General features: G+C 43.6%; 1 protein-coding gene across 1 annotated transcript in view; it reads left to right on the plus strand.

Moving 5' to 3' along the window:
* The window catches only part of GLG1 (golgi glycoprotein 1), a 169,244-nt gene that overhangs the window by 114,153 nt on the left and 28,933 nt on the right, over window positions 1-26,158 (plus strand). Inside the window, exons 8-15 of the mRNA XM_038368833.2 lie at window positions 315-529; window positions 13,813-13,934; window positions 14,724-14,825; window positions 18,394-18,550; window positions 20,709-20,846; window positions 22,523-22,609; window positions 23,587-23,649; window positions 24,957-25,070. Of these exons, the coding sequence (XP_038224761.1) occupies window positions 315-529; window positions 13,813-13,934; window positions 14,724-14,825; window positions 18,394-18,550; window positions 20,709-20,846; window positions 22,523-22,609; window positions 23,587-23,649; window positions 24,957-25,070 (998 nt within the window). The remainder of the gene's footprint in view (window positions 1-314; window positions 530-13,812; window positions 13,935-14,723; window positions 14,826-18,393; window positions 18,551-20,708; window positions 20,847-22,522; window positions 22,610-23,586; window positions 23,650-24,956; window positions 25,071-26,158) is intronic.

The raw sequence follows: 26,158 nt of genomic DNA on the forward strand, positions 1-26,158 counted from the left end.
CTCAAACTGGAATGTCCCTGTAAATTTTTTCCAAATATAATAGAATATTCTATTTAAAAAATTTCCTGTTCCCAGGAGTTATATTACTATTGATTTGAAGTATTAACAGTGACTATCAGTAGTAATTGTTTTGTTCACTGGTTTATCGGGTAGTGTTCAGTAACTATCTATATTGCCTCACTGTTACACAGAATGCCAATATTGTCTCTAATCCTTCAGTGTGTGAAATATTCAATTACAGTACCCTTCCTCGCACTACAGAAAGACCCCACTTAGCATTAATACTAAATCACATCTACCTTCACTTGGCCTAGGTCGGCAGGTGAGCAGTGAGTGCCAGGGTGAAATGTTGGATTACCGGCGCATGCTAATGGAAGACTTCTCGCTGAGCCCGGAAATCATTCTGAGCTGCCGAGGGGAGATTGAACACCACTGCTCAGGGCTGCATCGGAAAGGGCGTACTTTGCATTGCCTGATGAAAGTTATACGTGGGGAGAAGGGAAACATTGGACTGAACTGCCAGCAGGCGGTAAGGAGAGGCATATGTCACTTCAGTTCCATGTTGTGTGCTCTGTAGAAGACCTGCTTACTCTAATTTATTACATTGCTGTGAGGATTCTAATGGATGCAATCTAGCTATACAAGGAACTAATACAAGCTGGTGGTAGCTGTACATCCTGGTAGCATGAAGCTTGATTTAGTATCCTGCAGCAGTTGAATAATTTTGCCTTAAAGATCCAATTACAGCATTGCATTTCTTTAACTCCCCTTTAAAAATTCCAACTGCATACTTGATCTCCAGATACTGTATTTCTTTGAAATCATCTGGCTCTTTCCTACACACACGATGTAGGGAAACTTCCATTTATACAAGAATATTCCATTTTTTGTTTGCCAGAAATACAAAAGCTCTTCACAATTTTACTTTTCACTATTCTGTTTGTCTTTTTCTCCCAGTTTGAACAATGAAAATAGACTAGTCATTTTCACTTCAAGTTCTGATATGCTACAGTGCTGCAAAGTTTGAGTTGCAAGCATTTCAGGGAATATTAACTCTTTTCTCCAAAAGATGAGGAAAAAAAACAATTTTTCTTTTGTCTTAAGTTTTATAAAAACTTTTTTCTAAACATAAGTTTGGTTCAGATTTGACCTGACAGTAACCCTATAAATTGAACTCACTAATTCATTAATGTCTGTTTTCAAACTTATTAGTTCCGCTTAATTTTAAGTTTGGGCCTTATTTCTATTTTAATGACTATACCGCTTGTTTGTGTGGGTTGATCCTGGAAGTGGCACTGTGGAGGGCAATGACAGCTGATGATAAGTGGTGTAGGGACTTCACTTCTAGTGTGATGTGGCAGTCTGGGTGAGCAGCTAAACTGTTAACTGCAATGTGTGGACATCACTGTAGCCCAACTTCATTATAAACTCAATGCAAACAAAGTGGCTTGTGGCCAAACCATTTTCTTCTATTTTTATTAATAATCAAATCTAGATGAATGTGAGCACTTGATTAAATTTTGTATAAAGTTATATGGAGCTTTTTTGTGAGTTTATTTTGGACTCTTGAAGTTACCAGATGCATCAGTGGAGTGATTGCATACTTTGAAATTGGATTGTCTCCTCACAATTTAGTTATTCTGAAAAGTGTCAGAGGATGGGTTTCACTTGGGGAATAAGTCACAGGTTTTTGTAGCAGTTAAGATAAGTCTCTCATGACTTAATGTGAAGGGAATCTCCATAAGATACTATGAAAATGCAAACGTTTGGAAAAGAATGTGGGAATAATCTATGCTTTTCACTGGACTGTCTGTGGGGACTTTTCAGATCTTCTCTATGATTCAGCCATTGATTTTTGTGTTGCAACTCCTGGCTCAGTAGCAGTGGCTGCCTATAAATCAAGTGACCTGTGGCCTGTGCTCTGGAGAAAATAAGCAGCAGGAGCAAACAAAATATTAATTACATGAAATTATTAATTTTCCCCTCATTTTGATGGGTGAGGGTAGAGGCATGGGGAGAATAGACTGATGCACAAATAACTTTCTAAATGGAATGTTCATCTTATCAAGTAGTAATGTGCACTTAAGTATCATGTGTGACATATATAACACTTAAGTTCCCACATAGCTACATATAAACTTAAGTATCTGGATTCCTTTATTGCTGCATTATATTTCATCTGTGCAGGATATTTTGATGATTAGTGACTGCCTCAGCTTATCATTATTTTTGGTCCATTCTAGTGTCACACCACAATGAGCTTGCTGCTTTTGCTCTTCTGTGGATGTTAGTTAAAGTACGTCTCTAAAAAGAGAGCATTGCCTTGATCCCTGCTTCTAGATTGTATGCTTTGAGTATAAGAAAAATAGGAAGTCATCTAGGGCTTGTCTACACTACCACTTAAGTAGATGTAAGTTACATCGACTTAGAGACATCCATGCTGCGCTTTGACAGCTCTTCCACGACACAGCTTCTGCCTTTCATTGAGGTGGAGTAATTACGCTGACCTGAGGGTGCTCTCCCGTTGTCAAAGCACATCTTCATCAGTCATGCCACAGAGGCACAGTTGCATTGGTGCTGATGTAGTGGGATAGTGTAGACTAGCCCCTAGTTCTCAAAGGCATGGCCCTTTGAGGCACGAGTAGATGTCTCTCACAAAGAGCAGTGATTAATATTTCAGTGCCTTCTAGAACCTTGCCTTTTAGTTCCTTGCTGACAGCAGTCAGTGAAGGAGAGCCCTACCCCATTAGGGCAGAATTGTATGCTGAGCTGTTGACGCCTGTGAGGCTGGGTTTTCGGCCCCTCAGTTTGAGTTTACTCTTTGGGATGCATTGATGGCCTCTGTGCTTTCTTCAGGGATATTGTTCTTTGCAGCTCCATTAACTTCAGTGCTGCACTGGTAGCTCTAGGGGCTTTATACAGTGCCAGGTTGGCCTTTTGTTGATGTGTTGTCTCTGGTGTATGTCCTGAATTGCAGAGAACACTAGGATCTCTTAACAATTGGTGATCCTTAGGGACATTGAAAGTAGAGGCTTTACAAACTTGCTAGAGCTGAAAGCCATTAGGCTCCCTCTCAAACATTTTCCCCACAGATCAGAGGGCAACTGGCGCAGATTTTCAGACAATGTATTACCTACATCAGAGATGGGCAAACTACGGCTCGTGGGCCACATCTGGCCTACGGGACCATCCTGCCCGGCCCTTGAGCTCCCGGCTGGGGAGGCTTGCATATCAGACCTCCTTCGTTCACACTGGGGAAAAGGGCTCCAATGGCCATCTCTGTTTGTTCTCATCCCCAGAATACTGAGGAAGAATCAACAGAATGGTCAGGGTAACCTTAGTCACTTTGGTCTGGTCCTAACAGAGCTGGCCCTTCCAAAGTTCATCTGCCTACTTACCTCAGAGTCAAGATTTATTGTCCCAGCAGAACAGCTGTTTGTTTACTTACGAATTTATTCATTTGACAGCACTGCTAACAAGCTTCTATGGAAGCATGAAGGAGGTGTACCAGGCCTTGAGGCCCCCTGCTGGAGACCTCTTGGCCTTACCACACCACACCCCAGGAAAGAGCAGAAGAGGCGAGTCCTCCAGTTTGCCTAGAGCAGCTCTGGGGAAGCAACAAATCAGAAGATGCTGCAGGGAGCAGCCAATCAGAGTCCAGCAGGCTCATATAAAAGAGCTGCTGGAGTGAGCAGATTTAGTTGCTGACTGGAGCCAGGCGATCAAGGAAGGTGTTCCTTGCTGGCTGCAGGGACTCAGACTTCAGCCCTGAGATAAAGAATGAAAGTAGTGGGACCACGGGGAAGTGGCCCAGGGAAACACAGCGATTAAAGGGACACAGCAGGTGGCGGCGGCTGCTTATAGGGTTGCTGGGTTGAAACCCAGATTGGGGGACAGGCCTGGGTCCCCCCCAGCCAGCCACTAGGGAAGTGGCTTAAGCCCTGAGAAGGGAAGTAGCCCAGGAAGGAGCTGAAGACCCTGAGAGAGAGGTTAGCATTTGTAAAAAGAAAAGAAGTACTTGTGGCACCTTAGAGACTAACAAATTTATTTGAGCATAAGCTTTCGTGAGCTACAGCTCACTTCATCGGATGCATTTGGTGGAAAATACAGAGGGGAGATTATTTTCCACCAAATGCATCCGATGAAGTGAGCTGTAGCTCACGAAAGCTTATGCTCAAATAAATTTGTTAGTCTCTAAGGTGCCACAAGTACTCCTTTTCTTTTTGCGAATACAGACTAACACGGCTGCTACTCTGAAACCTGTCGTTAGTATTTGTGGGAATCTTGATACCACCTCAGAAGGAGATTGAACTGTAATGAGTGACTCATCTGGAGAGCTGGTGCAATAGGCAAAGGCTCCAGGGAGGAAGCCCTGGGAGCACTGCTCCAAACCAGAGCAGGGACAGTTTGAGAGAGAGCCCAGAAGGGGCTGAGACTGTTTGAATCAGGGTGCTGCAATAGGCCCTGCTGGACTGGTTGAGGACTGAGCCCAGCGATAGAGCTACGGGCAGAGACTTTACTGAAGGCACTGTGGCAGGCCCTAGTGAACTACCCTGTAAGGGGTCTGTTTTGTTTGTGCGCATACAGACTGTGTGTGACTTGGCCAGAGGGCTGAGTCACTGAAAACCCACCTGAGAAGTTTAACTGCCAGCAGGGGTCACCGCAAGCAAAGCAGAGAGGTGCAGTGCAGACATACCCAGCTGACAGGGGCTCTTGCATAAGGGGAGTGACCCTGCCACAGGAAGGATATCTTGTCTTCTCCTTGTTTGAGGAGATAAAGACAGTCCTGTTTGTCTTGAAAATGTTCCACTAGGAGGTGTTATGCTACCAGACAGATGTAGTTTAAAGGGTTGGCTTAAAGTTAGAAGGGTCTGGTTCCTGGTTGTGTTCATTCTTGGATTCTAGTCTGGTGTTAAGGCTGTCCCTGGCTATGACTTAGGTCACTGTTTCTGCCAACCATGTCCTTGCAAAAGGAACCATGGCATTTGTCCAGCCTCCAAAACAGTTTTTAAAGGTGTTATAAACTTTTGCCTTCTTGTGTGAGCGTTGTCAGATCCTAGTGCTTCACACTGTTACTAACCAAATTTATGGAAGGGCCTCCTGAGCCCAAGTGTTCTTGTGTTCTGAACCATCCCTCACTGAAGACCTTGGTCTCTGTGGCCATTACATCAGCCAGGAGGGTCTTGCAGTTGCAGATACAGAAAATCTACACGTATATTGTATTCCACTTCCTCTTTGTGGCAATGGGGCCTCACCCCAAATTTCTGATAAAAATGGGTTTGACATTTCAGTGTCAGTCACCATCTGTACCTCTCCAGAAGTGTCTGAGGATGATTACCCGTTGTTAAGCTTGGCAGAATTCTATTTTATTTATTTTCTAATTTTGTAAGTTCATCCAACCAGGAGGATGGAAGCTTTATTGGCATATGGCAGCAGTGTGTCCTTCCCTGAAATCCATAGGGCTATGGAGTTGTGGTTCCACCTTCTCCGATTACTATCGTCAGTCCTATATCACGGGCAGATACTGGTTTTGGAAGGGCAGTACCTCTGTCACTGTTTAACAGGGCTCCTCACCCCACCTCCTTAAGGAAAGAACTGCTAACTACTCTTGTTGTCTCTGTAAAGCAGGCATGGGCAACTACGGCCTGCGGGCCCCATCTAGACTGTGAGCCATTTTAATCCAGCCCTCAAGCTCCTGCTGGGGAGCAGGATCTGGGGCTTGCCCTGCTCTGGCGCTCCAGCTGGGGCTCAGGATCGGGGACGCTCCATGCGGCTCCCAGAAGCAATGGCATGTCCCACTCCAGCTCCTACGAGTAGGGGCTGCTGGGGACTCCGCTCTGCATGCTGCCCCCACCCCAAGCATTGCCCCCACAGCTCCCATTAGCCAGGAATCGCGACCAATGGGAGCTGCAGATACGGGCAGCGTGCAGCAGAGCCGCCTGGCCAAGCCTCTGTGTAGGAGCCGTAGGGGGGACATGCTGCTGCTTCTGGGAGTCACTTGAGGTAAGCGCCACCCAGAGACTGTACCCTGAGCCATCCCCCAGCACCCCAACCCCCTGCCCCAGCCCTGATCCCCCTCTTGTCCTCCGAACCCTTCAGTCCCAGCCCGGAGAACCCTCCTACCCCCAAACCTCTCATCCACAGTCCCACCCCAGACCCTGCAGCCAGAGCCCTCACCCCTTCCCACACCCCAACCCTAATTTCATGAGCATTCATGGCCTACCATACAATTTCCATACCCAGATGTGGCTCTTGGGCCAAAAAGTTTGCCCACCCCTGCTGCAGAGGCGATCTCATGAAAGAGAGGCAGCCCCCCTCCTTTATGCTTCAGAGCTAAAAACAAAGCTCCCGGGGCCAGAAAGGAACAGAGGAATAGTTAGAGCGGGGAAGATATCTAAAAGTTTCTTCTCCATTAGAGTGGAGGTTGTAGATCTCAAGGGACATGTGTATATGCCCTCATAACAGCTAGCTATGTCCTGAAAAGGGTCTGGGGCCAAATGGATGAGTATGTGACCCATACAGCATTGCTCTGTTGAGTCAGTACAGTCAGAACAGGAGCTGTTGTTGACAAATGATTTCTCTTACTCTCCTCACCTTTTCTGGCCTACCTTTTTTTTGGTCCCCTCTTCTCTTATTAACCCCATGAGTATGTCATCCCTTCCAGCAACAGTTATGGGCGTAGCCATCATTCTGCTCTCAAATTCTTATGAAGCTAATTGTGAGTCAATCAGTTCCTAATTCAGCCATGACAGAGAATAAAAATTGAGCAGAACCAAGGAACCATAAAGTGCTGCTGAAGAGCAGATGGACTCAAGGGCTAGTCTGGTGTGGGGTGGAGGAGAGTTTTAGGAATGCTTTTTCTTGTTCACCACCTCTCACCAAATCATTCCCTCCCCTCTTTCCTGTTGCCAAGGCAGCTGGCTGGGCTGCTTTGAAGTTTTGCACTTGGTTAAAAATCTGAATTGGGGCTCCTGGAACAGCTCCCAAAACAGCATTTTAAGTAACAGTGAAACTTTAAAGCAGTGTAGACTCTTCTGAAATGCTGCTGGGAAGTGTCACCACTGGGGAGTGCAGGCAAACAAACTTCAATGGAAACAGCATATCTCTTCCCCAGTCTGATCAGCATGCTTTAAAGTCAACTGAGCAGATTAAACCATTGCTTTCATTAGCGAAGGACGATTGGGGAGTGTTGAAAGTCCTATTATAATAACCTCTGGGTAGAGGAATTGAGGAATTTCACAGGCACACCAGTGTAAACTTTTTCAAAAGAACTGATTAACTGCCCTTGTTTTGTGTAATAGAATATTATAGCTGGAATATTAACTTTTTTCAGATGACTTACAGAAATTGCTGCTGCACAAAGTTTCATGGTTTCCCTTGTGTGGTTAGTTTCTTCTTTGTGTAGATCTTTCACACAGCACCATGTAGGGCAGAGCTTTAAAAATAGAGAAAGCAGTAACCACAAACAGGCAAAAGGGACTCAAGGAACAGATATAGTACCCACCACTGCTTTTAATTCAGGTATTTTTAAATGCCTAAATTTCAAATTGACAATATCCTTATAATTTAACTGCCAGGAAATGCCTGGCTCAGAAATCATTGCTATTATAAATCACGCCACCTGAATAAATGAAGAAAATATAATTGTGGTTCTGGTTTTATCTGTGCTTTTGACAATGCCTTCCTAGTAGTTAAAGGCCTATATGTTAACATGTGGGAGAACTGACTTCATTCTCAGTGCTCTGATAAATTTATAATAGAGCTTAACTGCTAAAGGGGAGAGAACAAACTTCTCCTTCATGGGAACATGTGACTCTCATCATAAATTGGAGGTTCTCAGTGTCCTTTAAGTCACTGCTCTACAGCTTTGCTCTTGAAAACAACCATATAGAGTGAATTGTGACCTTTGCAATCCAGAGTGAGCAAAGTGATTTTGATTCCAATTATGACATGTAACAGGAACATATGGATCATCTTAAAACTTGAAAGTACAGTCTTCTACGGAGGGCATGTGGACTGTTGAGTATCACAGCAAGTGAAAAGCTAGAGGGTCTCATATGGAAACAATACCTAAACAGACAGCAGTGTGGTAATTCAAGACATCTCTTCTGCTCCGCCTCACCCAATATGTGTTGAAATTGGCTTCTTCCACTTGCTAACAGCCAGGGTTAGCATCCTGCACACAGAGACATAAGGAAGAATATCTTGTCTGTATGATGACTTGATACACTCTGACCCAGACAACTTATTTAATCTTCACTTGTGAGTATGTTGGAGTGATGAAAAAATGAAACATCTTGATTTAGAAAACTATTTTATGATCCTTTTAATATGAAAGGTAATAGCTGAAATCCTGTGCTGTTGCAGGAGTGCAATTAGTTAAATGGTGGGTTTTTTAAGCCAAAACTGGCTGAAAACTTAAAAATTGGATGGTAACAGCCATGAACCTAGTGACAATCAAACCTGGTGATGAGCTGTGGCTTCATGTAAATGAGTGAGGGTGAGCGAATCTGAGTGGTGAGTTGGAAGAGTTGCATTGATTTATATGTGGGTTGTGTTGTACTGGGAAATTTGTGCAGATGATGAATGAGTGGCTGTGCTGCAGTGAGAGGCTGGGTGTGTTTGGTGGTGGTGTGGGTGCTGGTTATGTTGTGTGAGTGTCTTTGAAGAATTGTAGAGAGACAGGGTGGGTGAGATAATATTTTTAATTGGACAACTTCCGTTGGTGAGAGAGACAATTTTCAAGCCCCACAGAGCAGCTGAGCCAAGTAATCCTCCATCTATGTAGTGTCCTTCATACAACCAATGAAATGGTTGCATGCAAATTAGTTGTAGAGTAAGGGTGGTAATTGGCTGGATTACCTCTAATATTATAGTTGTCAAGGACCCTTGGCGTGGCATACATGCCTTGCTGTTGCATGGGTGTAATTCATAAAGCTAAAAATGGCTGAGAACTTAAAATTGGATGGTAACAGACCCTATCCCAGTCATGATAGAACCTGCTGATATTCTGAATAAAAAGAGCTTTCAGTCATGCTCATAGCTGTTTCCATCACTTCACGCCAACTCAACAAACATTCTAGACTTCAGCGTAACAATCCTGAAATCTTCTATAGATAACTGGCCTGAAGCATTCTTAATGCCTTACATATGCCATGTCATTGGGGGGGAGGAGAGGAGGAAGGGCATGGGAATTCCTCTAGTACAGTGAAAAGAAAAGGAGTACTTGTGGCACCTTAGAGACTAACAAATTTATTTGAGCATAAGCTTTCATGAGCTACAGCTCACTTCAGAGCTGTAGCTCACAAAAGCTTATGCTCAAATAAATTTTAGTCTCTATGGTGCCACAAGTACTCCTTTTCTTTTTGCGGATTCAGACTAACACGGCTGCTACTCTGAAATCTAGTAGAGTGGTTTTTAATCTGTGGTCCAAGGACCCCTGGGGATCTGCAGGCCATCTAAGATTTCCAAAGGGCTCTGCATCTCCATTTGAAATTTTTTAAGGGTCCACAAATAAAAAGTGCTCTAATACCTTCTTTGTGATCCAATGTCAGGTTGATGCTTTCTGAGGCTTAGGAGTAAAAAGGACTCAGGTTTTAGTGCCACACCCTGATCATTTGAAGGAGCTTCTGTTCAGTAATGTAAAGCATTTCTCTGTGTCCCCATTGCAGTGTGTTGCGAATGGGATTTGCAGCCCATATGGCAGTGGGCTTTTATATCTGATCCTTGCCAGAATGGGTAATATTGGGCAGTATTTTTAGTATCATCTTTGACAAAATATCTATGAATCTATAAAATCCAAGGAGATTTGAAGTGAGTTAGATTATGCAGAGAGCCTTCATATTTAATAAAAGGAGGACTTGTGGCACCTTAGAGACTAACAATTTTATTTCAGCATAAGCTTTTGTGAGCTACAGCTCACTTCATCGGATGCATTCAGTGGAAAATACAGTGGGGAGATTTATATACATAGAGAACATAAAAACAATAGGTGTTACCATACGAGAGTGATCACTTAAGGTGAGATATTACCAGCAGGAGAGTGCCCGGGCGGGGGGGCGGCGGGGGGAGGGACCTTTTGTAGTGATAATCAAGGTGGGCCATTTCCATCAGTTGACAAGAACGTCTGAGGAACAGTGTGGGGAGATTGAAGTGTTCTGTTGTGTGATGTGTGATTGCTGGTGAGTATTTGCTTCAGGTTGGCGGGGGGGCTGTCTGTAAGCAAGGACTGGCCTGTCTCCCAAGATCTGTGAGAGTGATGGGTCGTCCTTCAGGATAGGTTGTAGATCCTTGATGATGTATTGGAGAGGTTTTAGTTGGGGGCTGAAGGTCACACAACCACTAACCCAGGAACCTATCCTTGCAACAAAGCCCGTTGCCAACTGTGTCCACATATCTATTCAGGGGACACCATCATAGGGCCTAGTCACATCAGCCACACTATCAGAGGCTCGTTCACCTGCACATCTACCAATGTGATATATGCCATTATGAGCCAGCAATGCTCCTCTGCCATGTACATTGGTCAAACTGGACAGTCTCTACGTAAAAGAATAAATGGACACAAATCAGACATCAAGAATTATAACATTCAAAAACCAGTTGGAGAACACTTCAATCTCTCTGGTTACTCGATTACAGACCTAAAAGTTGCAATTCTTCCACAAAAGAAACTTCAAAAACAGACTCCAAGGAGAGACTGCTGAATTGGAATTAATTTGCAAACTGGATACAATAAACTTAGGCTTGAATAGAGACTGGGAGTGGATGGGTCATTACACAAAGTAAGACTATTTCCCCATGTTTATTCCACCCTCCACTGTTCCTCACATGTTCTTGTCAACTGCTGGAAATGGCCCACCTTAATTATCACTACAAAAGGTCCCTCCCCCTCCCCCACGCGCTCTCCTGCTGGTAATATCTCACCTTAAGTGATCACTCTCGTTACAGTGTGTATGGTAACACCCATTGTTTCATGTTCTCTATGTATATAAATCTCCACACTGTATTTTTCACTGAATGCATCAAATGAAGTGAGCTGTAGCTCACAAAAGCTTATGCTCAAATAAATTCGTTAGTCTCTAAGGTGCCACAAGTACTCCTTTTCTTTTTGTGAATACAGACCAACACGGCTGCTACTCTGAAACCATTGTATTTAATATGGCTTATTGTGCCTGCCAGGCAGGGTATTTTTATTTTTTGTTACCTCCTTAGAAGCTGTGATCAGCATAATTAACTTCCAGCCACGAACAGGTTATTGGAAATCTTGTGTGTTCCGTCAAGGTAGTATATGGCCTCCTTTCATGATTTTGAACTTCCTGTTGGACATATAGTACCAGCTTTTTATTTTTGTTGGTTCTTTTGGTGTATATTCTCAAATTGCCCCGTGATTCAGTGCTTTGATGCCTCTGTAAATGTACCTAAAGATGCTCAGGTGAAAAATTTGAGGCAGAAGATAAAAACCTTAGTTAATACTCTTAATCCAACTGCTGTAGGGATCTACACAGCCACAGAAATTTGAAGTGGTTGGGGGACACTTGTATCAATTTAGGTGGTTAGGAGCCAAAGCAAAATTGCTTTGAGTGAGAATTCCAGTTTTCAATTTAAATGGTTTCTCAGGAGCTTGCCTGAAGGGTGAAAATACAGTAAATATCTACCTTCCTCCTGGCCATCCAATTGCTGGCTACCCTTTTAGTGAGAAGTGAAATGGAGCAAAAGGTCTGGGGCATCCAAGTGATGTATACAAAATTGCTTCCCAGTATATGCAGGAAATTAGATGTTTCCCACATTTTCTCTTATGCTCTTCAGGCCAGAGGTCTGCTCAGGCCTAATTTTTAAGCTTGGAAAGGGTCATGTCATTTTCCAACCTTTCCCTCCCAAACCCGCGTCAGCATCATTGGCGCAGCAGCTGCATGGCGGCATTCCTGCCAGCTGCTGTCCCCTTTGGCGCTGCGTGCATGCCATGGAGCAAAAGGCACTGTAACTCCTTGGCACGCTTTCGATCCCAGGGACAGGAGGAAGAGACCCCACCCTAAGAGGGTCAGGTTGATTCGAACGAAATGCTTGTTGTCAGGTCCTGTCATGGTCAGGTTACAGGGCTGTACGTTAGTAAATACATCGTAAACTAAATCTCCTATGCAGTACCATAACAAAGGGCCATCTGGAGAGGAACTGTGTTGTAGAGCTGATGACAGAGCCCATATCTCCTGACTCAAGGCTGTGCTTTAGCCACTAGACCATGTTTTGTCCCCATCTTGTGGGGCCAGGCTAGTCTGGTCAAAGGTTCAGAATTGATCATTTCTCCCACTGTCATTAAATAGATTGATTAAATACATGTTGAAATGGTTACACTTGAAGTCTATCTGTCTATTCCAGTTTAAATTCACCAAATATCAGGTAAGTTAATTTGGTTTAACCCTTTAAGACTAGACAGGTGGACTAATGCTTTCTAACTTGTACATCTAAGACTAGAAGCCCCAAATATATATTTTGTCCCTTGGCTTATATGCCACACTTGGAGAGTTTCATGTTCCATCATTAGGGCTCTACCAGTTTCATGGCAGTGAAAAATATGTCACGGACCATGAAATAAACTGTTTCCCATGAAATCTGATCTCCCTGAAATCAGCCGAGCTGGGGATGGACAGGACTTGTCCTTCCCCTGTACAGCTGTTATGGGAGGAAGATCAGACCCACCTCCACATGTACCACCCTCACTTTTGTGTTTCAGCAGCGCCAGAGCTGGGATCTGGACTTCCACCCCCTGCAGCTCCTGCCCAGGCTTGGGGCACTTGAGCTGGGGGCTGCTGCCACTGCCTGCAGCTCCTGCCAGATCTCGGGGCTGCTGCTCCCCTCCTTCTTCCTCCCCCTCCCCCAAATGGCTCCTGCCAGGGCTTGGGGCTCTTCCTCCCCTCCCCCACTTCTCCTGCCCAGGCTTTGGACCCTGGGCTGGGTGCTACCACCCCCCAGGGCTACAGCCCAGGCTCAGGAACCTATGCTCTGGGTTTTCACTTCCCACAGCTCTTGCCTGAGCTCCAAGCTGGGCTCTGAAGGCAAGTATAGTAATCGTGCAGCCCTTCTACAGCAGCTTTGGGACCCCACACAATCCCCTTTTGGATCAGGACCCTCATGGTTACAACATTGTGTAAACATCTGCAATTGTGAAATTGGCCAATTTTAAGACCCTGTGGCTTTGAAATTGACCAAAGTGAATCATGAATTCGGTAGGGCCCTATCCATCACCCAGCAAATTAGTTGGTGACCTCTTGTAAATGCTGAAAACCAAATCTTTACTGTAAAAGCCCTTAGAGTGAGTTGGGAAATTACTACTTTATAAACAGAGCTTTGAGTCAAATATTTATACAGTGTATGCGTTTACCCCACCATCACCATCCAAATGGTTCATTGTTTCCAAACAGTAAGCAGAATAGCACTGGAGAAATCCCAATTCATGGAACCATGGAGTAAGATCTTTTCCTATTTACTGTGGTTCACCTGAGAATCTGTACAGAGGCTTCAATTGCTATCTAGTTAGAAACTTGATTTTGAGAAGTGTTTCGGTTAAAGGCCATTTACTCAGATGCACAGATTTGGGCTTTTTCTTGGGAAAGGATATGCAACTTTAATGGGAGTGAGTGAAAAACCTGCCTTCTCTAAAGCATTCTGCATTGTCAGTTGCTAAAATGAGTAGCTGTCAAGTAGGTGTGGTGTCTGTTACAAGGCAGTTAGCATTGTGGAATTGCCAGTTAGAAGATAGGAGCACTCTGGCGTGCTGGCTAAGCTATTTTTCTGTCTCCAATTCCTCTCTTCCAGCTTCAGACTCTGATTCAAGAGACTGACCCTGGTGCAGATTACCGCATTGACAGAGCTTTGAATGAGGCTTGTGAATCAGTAATACAGACGGCTTGCAAACACATACGATCTGGAGATCCAATGTAAGTGGCTTTTTCATAGTCACACTGTACTTTACACGTGCCCAGTAGCAACAGTAGAGTTCACTTGAGTAACCAAACGAGATATTAACCAGTCTAAAAATGAAGACTCCCAAGCAATCAAGAGCATGTACCAGCAATTTATATAGCAGGTGGAAGTGGAATGCAATCTGCATGCGTCTCTTGCTGTGGATCATGCTGAATTTTTTTGTTATAGAACTGTCATGGCATTAGCAAGGGTTGTCTAGTTTTATTAGTTGTAGGTTGAGCCTGTATCATTTGGTGTGCTATCTTCTGTTACACACAGCTTCATAGTGTCATTTTTCTAAAGAGAAATGCAGTAAAAAAGTATCAAAGTTTTTTAAAAGATGAGAGAAGGAAATCCATATGGGAGGGACAACTGTCCTATTTATACCCTCTTCTGATCCAAATTTTTTTATTTTTATATATAAATAAAAATATGATGCTTTTGCCCAATTTAACTGTGAACACATTTGAGTCTAGTTCATATAGACAGTGGAATTTAACACAGTACACATGGGAGTGTAACTATTTTGATTTATTCCGTTTTTAGGTAGAATGTTTTGTTTTTTGTTTTGTTTTTTGTGTGTTTGTTTTTTTAAACCTCTACGATGCGACTTACAACTCTTATCAGCCAAAATTTTTCAATGGAAAGGCAGATCTATAGAGTATAGAGTGGAATCAGTACAATGACTGGTGTATGTGGGGGGCCCACAGCATGGCCTCTCTCCTTTCTCATTTTCTTCTCTCCTGTTTTCCTTCCATTCCCAGGATTCTGTCGTGCCTTATGGAGCACTTGTACACTGAGAAAATGGTAGAGGACTGTGAACACAGACTCCTGGAGCTCCAGTACTTTATTTCTCGTGATTGGAAGTGAGTATTGTAAAACCAGAGGGTTTAATTTTTCTTCCTGTTACACACATCAGCTGTGCCAGATAAGAAACCCCCTGTACACTAGCACTGCGTTCTGTTGCTCATCTGGAGGTACTTTATACTAGTGACCAGCATGTTTATGCCCTGGAGACTTGGTTCCTCATCTTTCTGTCTAGTGCCTTGGAAGCCAAATCTGCTGTGAGGCCACCCACCTATGCCTGGTGCTGATACAGAACTAGAGGTTCAACTTTCCAACCTACATGTACTTATTTAGAGCTCTGAGACTTGAGAGGAGGGTGCATATAATGTGCATAATTATAAGCGGTTCATTTCCTGCCTTTCTCATGAAGTTTACTTGCTCAGTGGATGGGCATTATCTTCAGTAGTGATGGGTGGGTATTCCTTTAAAAATCTTGCAATTCAGTATAGGGAGGATTCACTATTTCTGTAAGAGGTTTCCTATTCTTTTATGGAATGTGGAATGCTTCCATTCCTGCCTTGTTTCACCCCCAAAATTCTTGTAAACCCTGTCTTTTCAGCCAATGTGGACTAGGTGGAATTCCCTTTAGAGCATCACTGCCTTTTATTTGGCCAGAGTATCTCCAGTGATGGAGACAAACATTTAATTTCCCTCCTTCCCCTGCCTCCCTTGATGGCTGCATTTATTGCCTGTTCTGCACTTCCAGCAGGGAATCACTTGTTTGAACCAAACCACTCGATTAACTACAGAATTTTTCCTTCTGTTGACTAATACATATTTAACCCTTCTGCTGTTTGAACAGAGATCATTGTAATTCAAATCCTAAGTGGACAGATGGTGCCCAGCCTTTCATGTTTATAACCACCATTTCCTTGAGTTGGCTAATGAAGCTGCAGTGTAATTCCCGAGGAGTGTAAGCAGAATGGAAATCTTGCATGATTTATTTTTCTTATTGCTTCTCAAAAGCAAGTGTTGCAGAACTGTTTTGTCTACAAATCTCCTCCTCCTCCCTGTCCTTCTGAAAATGCCATGAAGGCCTGAGACTATTTATAAACCTCACCACTAACCCTCTCTGCCACTACATTTCCATTCCAGAGGCTCACAGTACCAATCCCTCATTTTGGTGTAATATAATTAAACATTTCCTCCCAAGAGCAGATTCCATGTGTGAAAGCAGGGACACTGAGGCTTCACTTTGCCCTGTCTCCCAAACCTGAACTGACTGTGGTTAACTGGAACTAAATCTGTCTCCTGTAAAACTGAGACTTATTTCAAAATGGAAATAATGGTACTGGCATTGGAGGTGCTCTTTAGGCAAATATAGTGTGTACTCTGCTTTGCTTTATCACCTGTCATACCACCTCGGGGAGCTGATTTTCTCAGATTTCGTGCACTAAGCATGGCCAGGCCTCCTCAGCATTGGGATGGGAGATCTTAAGGGAAAACGGGGGTGCTTCAGGAAGTGATGTGGGTGATGCATTCAGTGGCTTCCTTATGAGTCTGTACTAGAGCAATCCCCTTGCATGTTATGGGAGACTGTGCTGCTGGAGGTGACCACTTTTGGGAGAAGATATAAAATCAAGATCCGGACTACCAGTAGACACCAGTGATACCAGAGCATTTGTTGCAAGAATAAAGACTTGATTCCAGATTGAGTGTTAAACGGTCTGCCAGCCTGTTGGTTTGGTTGGTTATAGAGTTCTCATGCTTTGCTGTGTTCAGTTAATAGTGGATCTGTCCACTTCATAAGCATTTCTTCCTAAAAACACCATCCTAGCCACTATGGATGTAGAAGCCCTCTACGCCAACATTCCACACAAAGATGGACTACAAGCCGTCAGGAACAGTATCCCCGATAATGTCACGGCTAACCTGGTGGCTGAACTTTGTGACTTTGTCCTGACCCATAACTATTTCACATTTGGGGACAATGTATACCTTCAAATCAGTGGCACTGCGATGGGTACCTGCATGTCCCCACAGTATGCCAACATTTTTATGGCTGACTTAGAACAACGCTTCCTCAGCTCTCGTCCCCTAATGCCCCTACTGTACTTGCGCTACACTGATGACATCTTCATCATCTGGACCCATGGAAAAGAAGCCCTTGAGGAATTCCACCATGATTTCAACAATTTCCATCCCACCATCAACCTCAGCCTGGACCAGTCCACACAGGAGATCCACTTCCTGGACACTACGGTGCTAATAAGTGATGGTCACATAAACACCACCCTATATTGGAAACCTACTGACCGCTATTCCTACCTACATGCCTCTAGCTTTCATCCAGATCATACCACAATCCATTGTCTACAGCCAAGCTCTACGATATAACCGCATTTGCTCCAACCCCTCAGACAGAGACAAACACCTACAAGATCTCTATCATGCATTCCTACAACTACAATACCCACCTGCTGAAGTGAAGAAACAGATTGACAGAGCCAGAAGAGTACCCAGAAGTCACCTACTACAGGACAGGCCCAACAAAGAAAATAACAGAACACCACTAGCCATCACCTTCGGCCCCCAACTAAAACCTCTCCAACGCATCATCAAGGATCTGCAACCTATCCTGAAGGACGACCTATCACTCTCACAGATCTTGGGAGACAGGCCAGTCCTTGCTTACAGACAGCCCCCCAACCTGAAGCAAATACTCACCAGCAACCACACAACAGAACCACTAACCCAGGAACCTATCCTTGTAACAAAGCCCATTGCCAACTCTGTCCACATGTCTATTCAGGGGACACCATCATAGGGCCTAATCACATCAGCCACACTATCAGAGGCTCGTTCACCTGCGCATCTACCAATGTGATATATGCCATCATGTGCCAGCAATGCCCCTCTGCCATGTACATTGGTCAAACTGGCAGTCTCTACGTAAAAGAATAAATGGACACAAATCAGACGTCAAGAATTTTAACATTCAAAAACCAGTCGGAGAACACTTCAGTTTCTCCAGTCACACAATTACAGACCTTCAACAAAAAAACTTCAAAAACAGACTCCAAGGAGAGACTGCTGAATTGGAATTAATTTGCAAACTGGATACAATTAACTTAGGCTTGAATAGAGACTGGGAATGGATGAGTCATTACATGAAGTAAAACTATTTCCCCATGTTATTTCTCCCCCCACCCCCACCCCCCACTGTTCCTCAGATGTTCTTGTTAACTGCTGGAAATGGCCCACTTTGATTATTACTACTAAAGGTTTTCTTCCTCCTCACCCCCCTTCCTGTTTGATAACAGCTCATCTTAAGTGATCACTCTCCTTACAGTGTGTATGATAAACCCATTGTTTCATGTTCTCTGTGTATATAAATCTCCCCACTGTATTTTCCACCCAATGCATCCGATGAAGTGAGCTGTAGCTCACGAAAGCTTATGCTCAAATAAATTTGTTAGTCTCTAAGGTGCCACAAGTACTCCTTTTCTTTTTTGCGAATACAGACTAACACGGCTGCTACTCTGAAATCTGTGGTTTCTGTATCCAAAAATGTATAAAGAATTTGGTAGGTGTTGGGGTGTGGAAGGTGCTGTGGTAATGATGTTGACTTCCTTTTTTCTTCTACAGATTGGATCCAGTCCTTTATCGCAAGTGTCAGGGAGATGCTTCTCGACTCTGTCATACCCATGGCTGGAATGAGACTACTAGTGACCTGATGCCTACAGGGGCTGTCTTTTCCTGCTTGTACAGACATGCCTACCGCACGGAGGAGCAGGGAAGGAGAGTATGCACTCAACATTAACTTTTCATTCTCTTCACTGGTGATCTGTTAGAGTTGGATGCATGTTCAGTTATCAGTCATGCTGCATTGACAGTACTCCTGAAAACTAGTTAGAAAAGGCAGTTGCTGCAGATATTTATTGTATCAATGCAAAGATCTTTACCAGCTGTGTTCCTCCATGGACATGCCTTTAATGTCTATATTAGAACTTCAGTAGAAAGAGGAGAAATGTGGTGCCTTACCAGCGGAATTGCCACCTTGAGGCATTTGTTCAAGGAGTTGCAGCAAAGCTTGAGACCTAAGAGTCCTGTATTTTTAAATCTGTGCATAGACACTATGTAAAGGCATCTAACATGTCATTAGACTGCCAGGTGCTCCAGCCACTTAGCTGCCAGATTGCTTTTATACAAAAAGTCCCGCTGTCGTAAAGGCCAGGTTGTCTATTCTCAGATCAAGACCTGAGTCAGTTCAGAGCAACTTCCTTTGGTTTACATAATCTATTAAGAAGGTCTCTGTAGCGACATAGACTATTATTTTAACCCTAGGTAGCAGAAACCATAATGCATTTCCCAGTAAAATTTATGACTAGAGCACAGTAAAGATTTGATTTACTGCTCGGCTGCATTCCTCCTTGGATATGTGCTTTCAGAAATCTTTTACTGCTGTTCAGTGGGTTCTTGTGCTGAGTTTGCTGCCCTCTAGTGTCTTTGTTGGGGGACTGAGCCTCTCTTGGAAACTTTTTGGTGCTCAAAGTTCCATTTTCTTCTTTAGTGGTTGCGCTGTAGGATGCAGTTCCAGTGATCTTTGGTGGGATTATGCAACAATCTTTCTTACAGAAATGATTCTCTAGAGCAGTGGTTCTCAAACGTTTGTCCTGGTGACCCCTTTCACACAGCAAGCCTCCGAGTGCTTATAAATTAAAAACACTTTTTTATATATTTAACACCATTATAAATGCTGGAGGCAAAGCGGGATTTTGGGTGGAGACTGACAACTCGTGACCCCCCCAAGTAATAACCCTAAGGGGTCCTGACCCCCATTTTGAGAACCCATGCTCTAGAGCGTGATGTAAATTGTCTTACGATGGGGTGGTCAAATATTGATCAAAGGTTTCTTCCTTGTAGAGAATGAATTTTTTATTCAGTGGTTTCCAGTTCAGCCTTTTAGTGCCATGAGCTGAACTTTTTGTTGTAATGCATTTTACATTAGTGCTAACCACAGAAATTTCATGCCACTGCAAATGATGTAGCGGTTATGGGAGAAAAGTTCTTTATATGTGGGGAGCAGGTGTTGGCAATTCAGGGTTAATGAAAGACTGATCCCACTGATTAGAGCTGTACTTTGCCCACAATAGTTGCCTATATAAATATCCCACCTGGTATTTACCTAATTTCCAATAAGTGGTGCTCACAATGTTCTATGTAACTTTCAATAATCCATTCTGTTCCAGGTTTAAGACCTCATATAACTCTGCCAATGCATCTCACACTTGAGTTGCAGCATATCTTGCTATTTCAGTACTGCAGCCCCCCAGTCCTTACCAGCATCACCTCCTGCTGTTGCAACCCTGAACCCTTCCACAATTTGCGCCTCTATTTCAGTCTTGACATCATCCTTGTTATGCTAATATAGGATTCGCCTAAAGGAAGTCACAGAACACACTGTGCAAGGATAAGGGCTGTCCATCTTAAACTGATGCCACCACTGAGTTATGAATGTCTCCAGATTCAGACATAGTCCTCAAAAATAGAAAACCTCTTTTCATGTGTAATGCAGCGGTGTCCTGTTTGCCAACTTAGAGGCCTGTTCTGGTATTTAGTTCCAAAGCCAAGTGACACTTAGCTTCCAGTAAAATGTTTATTGCTGAATACTACATGCCATAAAGACCATCGAACAAAGTATCCATCCCTAGGGGAAAATGCTCTCCAAGCAATGAGGAAAGCCAGAATTGAGGATACCTTTGGAGCTCAGACCACCTGGCTGGTAGAGGCCAAGCTTATCGTGGGGCTGATGCTCTCTCACCAGAGGATAGGAAGAAGAGAAATTTCTTGTCACTTTCCATGGCACATCATTTATTAGTAACTGAACAAATCAGTTAGCAATGTAGCAGGTCAGAGCCGCACATTTGTCCCTTTTAAACCGTACTCTGCTCCCCATTTAGCTGTCACGAGAGTGCAGAGCAGAAGTACAGCGAATCCTTCACCAGCGTGCAATGGATGTGAAGCTGGATCCAGCCCTCCAGGACAAGTGCATGATCGACCTGGGGAAATGGTGCAGTGAAAAAACAGAGACAGGACAGGTACTGTGCAAATGCCTTTTTGGATGGGGACGAAGGAAACCCTTTGTTGCCGGCAAGTGTTGATTCTCTACGTTCATAGCTTATAGTTTATTACAATTTGTAAATTTCCCAGGCACTTTAATAAATAAAATATATAATAGGCAAAAAGACATGGGTAGTAATGTCTGTGAAGAAGAAACTACACAGCTCTGGAAGTTGCTTTGTAGAAGAGATCTGAATGCTTAATATGAAGTGATAGTTAACACAATGGGCTCTCCTTTGATACAGCAAGTATCTTTTTTTTCAACTCATATTTGTAATATCCTGTTACAAACTTGACATTTATTTTCCCCATAAACTTTGTCCCATTTCCGTTTGGCAAATATGAACATGCTTCCTGTGTTTGAAAAGAGCTGAAATTCATCTGCTGCTCTTTAATGAGACTCCAACAGATAGAGCACAATGATTTAATATAAAAACTAGCATAGCTCTGGGGAGAGAGCTGTTAATTAGTGTATGTGAAAGAGAGCACCTCACTCATTTTTTGAAGGGGTTCTCACTGATAGGTTTTGGTATCATAGGTTCTGGAATTAAGGGTGCTGGGGGTGCTGCCGCCCCCCCTAGCTTGAAGTGATTTCCTCATACACTGGATTTACAGTTTGGTTCAATGGCTCTCAGCACCCCTACTATACAAATTGTTCCAGCACCTCTGTTTGGTACTTTGGGATGTTCGTCCCTGTATGAAGGTTATAGTTATCAAACTAAGAGCAAACCATCAGACAAAACGTTCCAGCATATGGTGTTCCATCCTAAGGGCATTCCCAGTCACTGCTGATAGTGTCTGTAACTTGATTTTTGCAAAACATTTAAACTAAATTTGAAAATTCAGAGGTGCTTACATTGTATGTTCAAAATGTGATTAGCTTTTTAAAAAAAAATATATTTTTCCACTAGAAAATAAGACCGAGTGGACAGAGGCTCATTTTCATCCAGAAATATTTTCTCTCTAAGGCAGAAAAATGCAAAATATCCCAAATTCAGAATTGTTCTTGGATTCAAGACCATCTGCATTGAAAACATGAAAATCTTGTCTTCAGAGTGGTGGAAAAAAGTCTATCAAAATAAACATTTTTCATCATTTTCACCTAGCTCATTGGCTGTGGGAGGCACCTTGATCTAGAACAGTGTAAAGAGTTAGAGGTTAGAAGTTTGAGTTCTGTTGCTGTCTCCCCTTGTGCAAATCACTTCTCTTGTGTGCCTCATCGTAACCTATCTGTTAACCATCAAGACCAGCAGCCCCAGCACTTATGAATTTACTAAAGAACTGAGCAGGGAAGCCATTGGACGGTTAGTGCAAGCACCAAAAGAGCAAGAAACTTGAAACATTAAAGGTTTTCCATGTTCATTTTAGTTTAATCTAATCGACCAATCCTGCAAGATTGGTCTCCAAGCTACTCTATAGCTGAGGCCCTTCATCTAGCATAACACCTTGTTGCTCTTGCAACCTTGAGTTGATCTGAACAACCGGAACTTTTCCGAAGCAGTGTTTAGTTCTCAGAAAGCATGCAGAGGTAGGGCATAGTGAACATTAGGGATCCTTTACTTGCTAAGATGTTGTATGCATCATCATTTCTCTGGCACAGGGCTCTGAATTTTCAGTATCTTGTCACATATTAAGATGACTTGTCTCTCTGTAGGAACTTGAATGCCTCCAGGACCATCTTGATGACTTAGTGGTTGATTGCAGAGACATAGTTGGAAACCTTACTGAGTTGGAGTCTGAGGTAAGCAGTTTGCACCCTGGCACAAAGGGAAGAGTCTGTAACAAAGCATGTGCAGCTGCCCTCGTACCAATCCTGGAAAAATATATATAGCATTTCTGTGGTGGGTTCCTGATATGTCATCAACCCACCACAGAAATGCAACCATCCTTGAGGTGAAGCAAGTCATCCCGTGTCAGTACTGCACAAGTTTTTGTAGGGAAATGAAATAACAGCTGGGATTTGAGATGGGCTCAGTGCAAGCACCACAGTGAATGTGTCCAGGGTACTTGGGCTAACACCTGTACTCTTGCAGAAAGGAACACAAGATCTGTAATGACCAAAATACGCTCAGGAGCTCAGATTTTGGCCTTCTCTGAGAGCAGTTCCAGCAGCACACAGCGCCCGCCTAGTGTTTTGCTGGAGGCAGTGTTAGGCAATGAGTGGTGGGAAAAGCATCATCCATGGAGATGGCTGCACCACTTCTTGCAGCAGCCCACGTTTTCATTGAGTGCCTTTCCATCTAATCATTGGCTCTGCTTTACATCCGAGACACTCTCTGCTCTAGGGGCTGTTTCCTTTCCACATTTCCAATACATTTTGCTGAAAATGGCCACTAATCTCCAGGTGTCTAGGTTGCTGTGTGGCACCTATTGCTGTAGTGTCTCTGGAATGAGTTACTCCTAACGAGACTGAGCTGGCTGAATTATCTGAGTGGTAAGGACTTTTCCAGCTCTGTGGAGAGCTGTTCTGCTCCAAGCCCACAACCTGGAAGGCTCTCCCAGCATTCACCCACACTTGGCTGAAGCATGCAGCGTGACCACCAATGCCAAAGGGTGAAGCTGTCTGGATTTCATCTGAACAAAATACCATAAACTCAGGGGACAGCTTGATTTGAAGCACAATTTTCAGAACCTTTAATGCAGGAACAGAGCCTTCCCCTTATGACTGTTTGCTGTGCAGTTGTTATGGGATCTGAATGTTGCATGTCTCTTCTGCAGGATATTCAGATTGAAGCCTTGCTGATGAGAGCGTGTGAGCCCATCATTCAGACGTTCTGTCATGTAAGTTCTTCATGATAGTCTGGGGCCCCTAGGGGAATGAGAGGGTGTTGAAAAGGTTAGAATTTTCATTGTTCAAGCATAATTGGAAGCACCAGACCCAGGCATCAGAGTGAATGCTAATGTAAATGGGTGCAATTAGTGATGTATGTATGCCGCATGTTCGTTTTGCCTAAGGATAAAAGCTAAGAGAACACCCAAGCCCTGTATGTGATGCCAGAACTGCAGCTTGGGTTATATTGCCTTACAACAGGGGTAGGCCACCGATGGCCCGTGTGCCAAAGGCGGCCTGCGAGCTGATTTTTCAGTGGCACTCACACTGCCCGGGTCCTGGCCACCAGTCCAGGGGCTCTGCATTTTAATTTAATTTTAAATGAAGCTTCTTAAACATTTTAAAAACCTTATTTACTTTACATACAACAATAGCTTAGTTATATGTTATAGACTTATAGAAAGGGATCTTCTAAAAACATTAAAATGTATTACTGGCACGCGAAACCTTAAATTAAAGTGAATTAATGAAGACTCGGCACACCACTTCTGAAAGGTTGCCGACCCCTGCCTTACAATAATTTAATGATCTAGGAGTAGGTAACTGTTTTCAGCCCATGTGTGTGTACAGGGGTGTCATAAATACACACATCTGAACCCTAGTCAGATTGTTCACAGAACTAAATAAACCAGGCAAGACAATGAATTATATATTGAATAGCCAGCTGAATCGCAAGGCTCTTAATTCCATCCAGGACTTTTGCTATTATCATAAGCCCTGTCACAGGAGCTAGGACCTCTAGATGAAATTGCCCTGTAATTCAAAATACTACTGTTTTATATTAGGTCAGAACCCCAGTTCCACAATAGCAGACACCCCAGTGGCTCTGCTCCCTTCCTGTCACTCTTGCTGCCTCTCATCTTTACTGCATCACTCTGTGATATTGATTAGTCACACTTTATGATAAGCAGGTAGCTTCACATCTGTTAGTTACAAAGTTCTTACCGTGGATGTTGGTGTTTACCGGGGGTGGGAGGTGTGTGTGTGTGTTCATTCTGCTTTGAGAACATTCCACTCTCAGATGTGTGACTAAGTATCTACAGAAGGATTAATGTTAATTAATCCACACAGGGTCACATAATGAGCTACAGTTCAAAGTAGAGAACAGAGCTGTTAATTTCACTGCATTGAATTCTTATTAGTGGTCATTTGATTGCCTGGTTGATTTATAAAAAGCATGGTGGAATGGGAATGTTTTCAAGAGGGTAACCCATTTCTGAAGTGGGGGTAACAGCCTGTCCCTGCTTCCTTCCTTCAGGAGATGGCAGATAACCAGATAGACTCTGGAGACTTGATGGAATGTTTGATTCAGAACAAGCACCAGAAGGAGATGAATGAGAAGTGTGCCATTGGAGTCACTCACTTCCAGCTGGTGAGCAATTACCTGCCTCCCCACACCGTATACCTTGTAACATCTCACTTTGTCCAGGAAGAGGTGGGTAGGAGACTTCTGATCATGCCCCTCTTCATGATCCAAGACCCAGTCCACCTGTTGTGAATTCACTTCATAAGTCTGATCCCTTATTTCATGTCACTATTTATACATCTAGTCACAAACTTTCACTTTCGAATGTTGGTTCTAATTCCATTGATGCCCCTTCCCTGTCTCTCTTTAAGTCTCTGTGTATTCTGCAGCACAGTAGAAACAAATTCTATGGCAATATTAATTCATTGTGTCTCTCTGAAATACCCAGCGTTCCCATCCCTCCCACACCTATCCCCACACAACTATGGCTCTTGGTTGAAAACACGGATTGATAATTCAGCAATGATTACTTTCAGCAGTAATTATTTGATGGATTTTTTCACTCTGTTCTCCAGACGGTTCGGCTCCGTGGGCTTCAGCAGTTGCAATGTTGTTTGAGCAGCCCGATTCAGAATGTCTTTGTCCTGCTCTGTGCATGGCAGGGAAGTGGGGAGCTTGTAGTCAGCTTCTGTGGTGATTCTTTTCATCTCCTAGGCTTTGGGTGCTACTCTGCATATTTTTTTTTTTAAATTGGGGGATTGGTCCTGCTTTGAGCAGGGGGTTGGACTAGATGAGGGACCTCTTGAGGTTCCTTCCAACCCTGAGATTCTATGTAGGGGAAGGATAGCTCAGTGGCTTGAGCATTGGCCTGCTAAACCCAGGGTTGAGAGTTCAATCCTTGAGGGGGCCATTTGGGATCTGGGGCAAAAATTGGGGATTGGTCCTGCTTTGTGCAGGGGGTTTGGACTAGATGACCTCCTGAGGTCCCTTCCAACCCTGGTATTCTATGATTCTGTTCTCTAGGCAGCCTAGCTGCCCAATTTGCACATCTGGCTCCCTGGCTGCAGTTCCCTGTCTGTAGCAAAAATAATTCTGTGTTATCCAGAGTCCATGGGGTGCCCCAGGTGAGATAACTAGGGCATCTCACACCTCTGAGCTTTTGTTTCAGGCTCTTAGCAGTGGCAGTGGCTTGCACTTAGTACATGTTTGAGGTG

This window comes from Dermochelys coriacea, chromosome 12 (assembly GCF_009764565.3).
Source record: "Dermochelys coriacea isolate rDerCor1 chromosome 12, rDerCor1.pri.v4, whole genome shotgun sequence".
Lineage (NCBI taxonomy): Eukaryota > Metazoa > Chordata > Testudines > Dermochelyidae > Dermochelys > Dermochelys coriacea.